Here is a 3,367-nt window from a genome sequence, read left to right as displayed (position 1 = left end):
CTCGTGTGTGTTGTTGCATGAGCTGGCTGATGTTTCCTCTACAAGCAGAGATCTCAGAAAAGGTAAAACTGTGAAACCGCGACCAAATTTATCACATAAAATGTATTACCTATGTCTCACAATGGGGTGTTTTTGCTGTGTCAATGTTTATATCTTTCGTACATTTGCATTATTCCACAAAATTCTATATGTGGGGGACCTCGTAACCCTGTGACATACTGTAGCTCGCTCTCCCTGCGTAAGAGGTGCGCACTTTGACAGACAGTCCAACAACAAGTCAGAGGGGTTTAGGAACATAGACACGGTTTAGAAATGTGCCGTTATTCCCCTTTAACGGTACTACCCTGGTCAAAGGTAGTGCTCTATATAGGGAATAGAGTGCCATTTCGGACGCAAACCGGATCACCCTGGAACACACTCAGGACAAAGTCAAACCACAGGCTGTAGCTATATTAGAGAGTGGTTCTGTGGCTCCGATAAGGTTCCAGTTTCTACCATGTGTGTTGTGTACTACTACGGAGTGGCTCTCCTGGCTCTGCTGGCAGTGAGCAGGGTAACCGCGGCACCGACGACTGAGCCACCGACTGAGGAGGACTGTGGTAAACTGGTCAAACCACTCCCTGCCGACAAGTTCAACACGGTGGGTTTCAGGCCTATACTTTTTTTAAGGAGTGGGAATTGATATTTTCTGATTTGATTGAATACATACTGAGAGAGGATGACAGCGGGGAATGAGAGAGAGAGGGTGTGTCAAAGGGCAGTAGGAGAGATTCATATCTATGCTGACACTGTAGACATGGATGCCAGAGGCTGTAGCACTCCCACTAGACTACCCATGACTCTTGCCATCACTTTGATCTTGCACATTGTATATAGTCACTTTACTTAAAGCTGGCAGGTATGATGCTGTATTAGTTATTATAAACATCTATGAGCCTTTATGTGTTTATATCAGGCTTATAATATGCGATGTCTATGTAGCAAGTTCTCAACTGAAAAAGTGAATGCCAGTGTAATGTATGTTTCCCTACAGGTCTTTGGTGAATGGATTCTCATCGAGGCGTTTTCAGATGATGAAGGTTATGCCGAAAAACTGAAAATGGGAAAAAGCTCCAAGGTGGAACTACGAGCAACATCAAGCGACAAGAGTGTGCTTTTCAAACAGGGAAACATGATGTGAGTGGCTCCTTACTCTACTGCGTTGTCATAGGTTTGATGAACACATCTGGACCACTGACAGTTATGAGATATGAGGCAATCTCTGAATCTAATAGGACATATCCTCTTATCTTCCAGTGACGACACCTGTGTTAATTACTCCATAATGAATATGTCCATTGTAGAGAACACCATACAGCGGTTAAGTAAGTCAAATCCGTACCTTTCCCTTTCGAGTGTTAGTGGTGTGTGAGAGCTGAAATACTGTACTGTAGCTAAATATGTAGCTATCCCAGACCAGACGTGAACTGGCTGCTTCAATTCATCCTATGCTAATGGAAGATTATCAAATAGAAATAATGCTGAGAGTTACTGTTTGTGCTTTTTTTTTTTACATATAGAGGATAATGGAATTTCCAAGGCACACTTCCTGCAAGCCTGCCCTGACTGTCTCGTCATGCACTTCAGTAACACCATTACAGTAGCAGGAGTGCCCATCCGAATGGTCCGATCTTTCTATATCTTTGGTAGGTGTGTGTGTGTGTGTGTGTGTGTGTGTGTGTGTGTGTGTGTGTGTGTGTGTGTGTGTGTGTGTGTGTGTGTGTGTGTGTGTGTGTGTGTGTGTGTGTGTACTTTTGAGTAGGTGATTGTGTGGGTAAAGTGGGACTGGGGTGTTTGTGGGTGTCTACCTTTGTCCGAATTTACCCGATTGCTGTGTTTAAAAAGCCATTTTATTTTCCCTTTTCCAGGAAAGACTGGCAAACTGCACGAATCAGAGCTGGAGCCAATCAGAAAACAGGCCGAGTGCCTCAAGTTCCCACAGCCTGCACAGTTCATCTATGATGGCGTTGCAGGTACAATGTCTACAGATGAAATAACGTCGCAACATTGACATTGTGACCCAAATCTAAATCTTTCTTTCCTTCAATGTCTTCTCTCTGCAGAGTTTTGCCCCGAGACAAAGAAGAGTGAGACTAAATAAAACTAAGAGCTGGAATATGGAAAACTGGAGCTATAATCATGTTCACAGGAGATATTGTTAGGAGAGAAATAAAACTGACTGAAATATTTTGCTCTTCTTTTTTTTACAATTAATGGTGAAATCTGCGCTGTTATGGATTGTGTCTCACTCACTCTGCCTCAAACATTGGTATAACTGCCTGTCACTCATTTGACACAAGATCTAGCAGAGAATCAGCCTGTTTGTATTAAGCCTGTGTTTCTTACCATCTTTCATTCATAACCTATTGACAATTCTATGTTTTTGTCTGTAGTACCTCGCTATATTAAATATCAAATCAATTGTGTTGAAAAAGGAACCACACTGGAATAAAAAAAAAAAACACGCAGTTACAAAAATGCCCATCAGGTGGGTTTCAAAACACAGCAGAGTAGGTGAGCAGAGGAGCGTGTCCAATTTGACTGGAGCGTGGAGCGAGCTGGCCTTCTCGCCAGCTCCAATTTCGCTCCAGTAGCGCTCACTTCATGAGCTCAGGGCATGCCCGCCCCAGCATGCATTTGTAGTATACTTGTGTACTGCTATAGCCCCTTGCTTTAGCTACTGTCATCTAGTATGCTAAATATTTTCATAAAGAAATTATAAAACACACAGGTCAAAAATCAAGGTGACTTACCAAGATGAGGAGGAGCAAGAGCAAGAGAGGGACTGAGGTCATGTAAGTGTCCACAACTAAATATTCATTGTGGAATCTGAAAAGGCAGGTATCCCGAAAGCATGATGGTGTACTTACTAACTGCACATGCTAACAGAAAGGAACAATACGGGTAGCTAAGTCTGTCATTGTAGCAAAGTATTTGTAAACTAAAAATCAGATCTCTTAAAAGTTTCGTTCATTTTCGTTCTATTATCTATACAATAGGCCACCATTGACTTTCGCCCAATAGGCCTGGCATATAATCTCTTTCAAGAAACTTTCCGTTTTGATTGGGTTAATTTTCCTACCTACAGAAAAACATTTTAAAAAACAACTACACATCCCTGCCCGGCCTGGCAAGAGTGGCATAAGGGTGTTTAGCATCGCCAGTGGCTCTGCAAGCGCTGAGAGGGTACTCTCCGCTGCTGCCATGCTCTCCTGGCACTGTAGATGGAGCCTAATAAGGCATTTTTAGTTTCATTTGTATTTCATTCTAAGTAAGTCACAGTCTATATGTGCAATTTATAGACTATAATGATTTAATACATCTAAAT

General features: G+C 42.3%; 1 protein-coding gene across 1 annotated transcript; it reads left to right on the top strand.

Annotated features, from left to right (window-relative positions):
- The first annotated feature begins 321 nt into the window (after window positions 1–321).
- On the top strand, window positions 322–2,226 carry LOC106611802 (saxitoxin and tetrodotoxin-binding protein 1). The gene is made up of 6 exons (XM_014212388.2): window positions 322–640; window positions 1,034–1,176; window positions 1,297–1,364; window positions 1,560–1,685; window positions 1,908–2,012; window positions 2,103–2,226. Exons 1-6 carry the CDS (start codon window positions 497–499, stop codon window positions 2,138–2,140), a joined length of 624 nt encoding a protein of 207 aa, XP_014067863.1. The 5' UTR covers window positions 322–496; the 3' UTR covers window positions 2,141–2,226.
- Window positions 2,227–3,367: the final 1,141 nt, after the last annotated feature.

Source organism: Salmo salar, chromosome ssa09, assembly GCF_905237065.1.
Source record: "Salmo salar chromosome ssa09, Ssal_v3.1, whole genome shotgun sequence".
NCBI lineage: Eukaryota > Metazoa > Chordata > Actinopteri > Salmoniformes > Salmonidae > Salmo > Salmo salar.
The sequence above is the reverse complement of the archived record's forward strand: the minus strand, read 5'-3'. Positions and strand labels throughout refer to the sequence as shown.

Excerpts from the sequence above, each read along its gene's own strand:
- LOC106611802 (XM_014212388.2), top strand. The coding sequence starts at position 497 with ATGTGTGTTGTGTACTACTACGGAGTGGCTCTCCTGGCTCTGCTGGCA. Across the intron at positions 1,365-1,559 it reads GAACACCATACAGCGGTTAA|AGGATAATGGAATTTCCAAG; the intron begins GTAAGTCAAATC and ends TTTTACATATAG. Across the intron at positions 1,686-1,907 it reads CCGATCTTTCTATATCTTTG|GAAAGACTGGCAAACTGCAC; the intron begins GTAGGTGTGTGT and ends TCCCTTTTCCAG.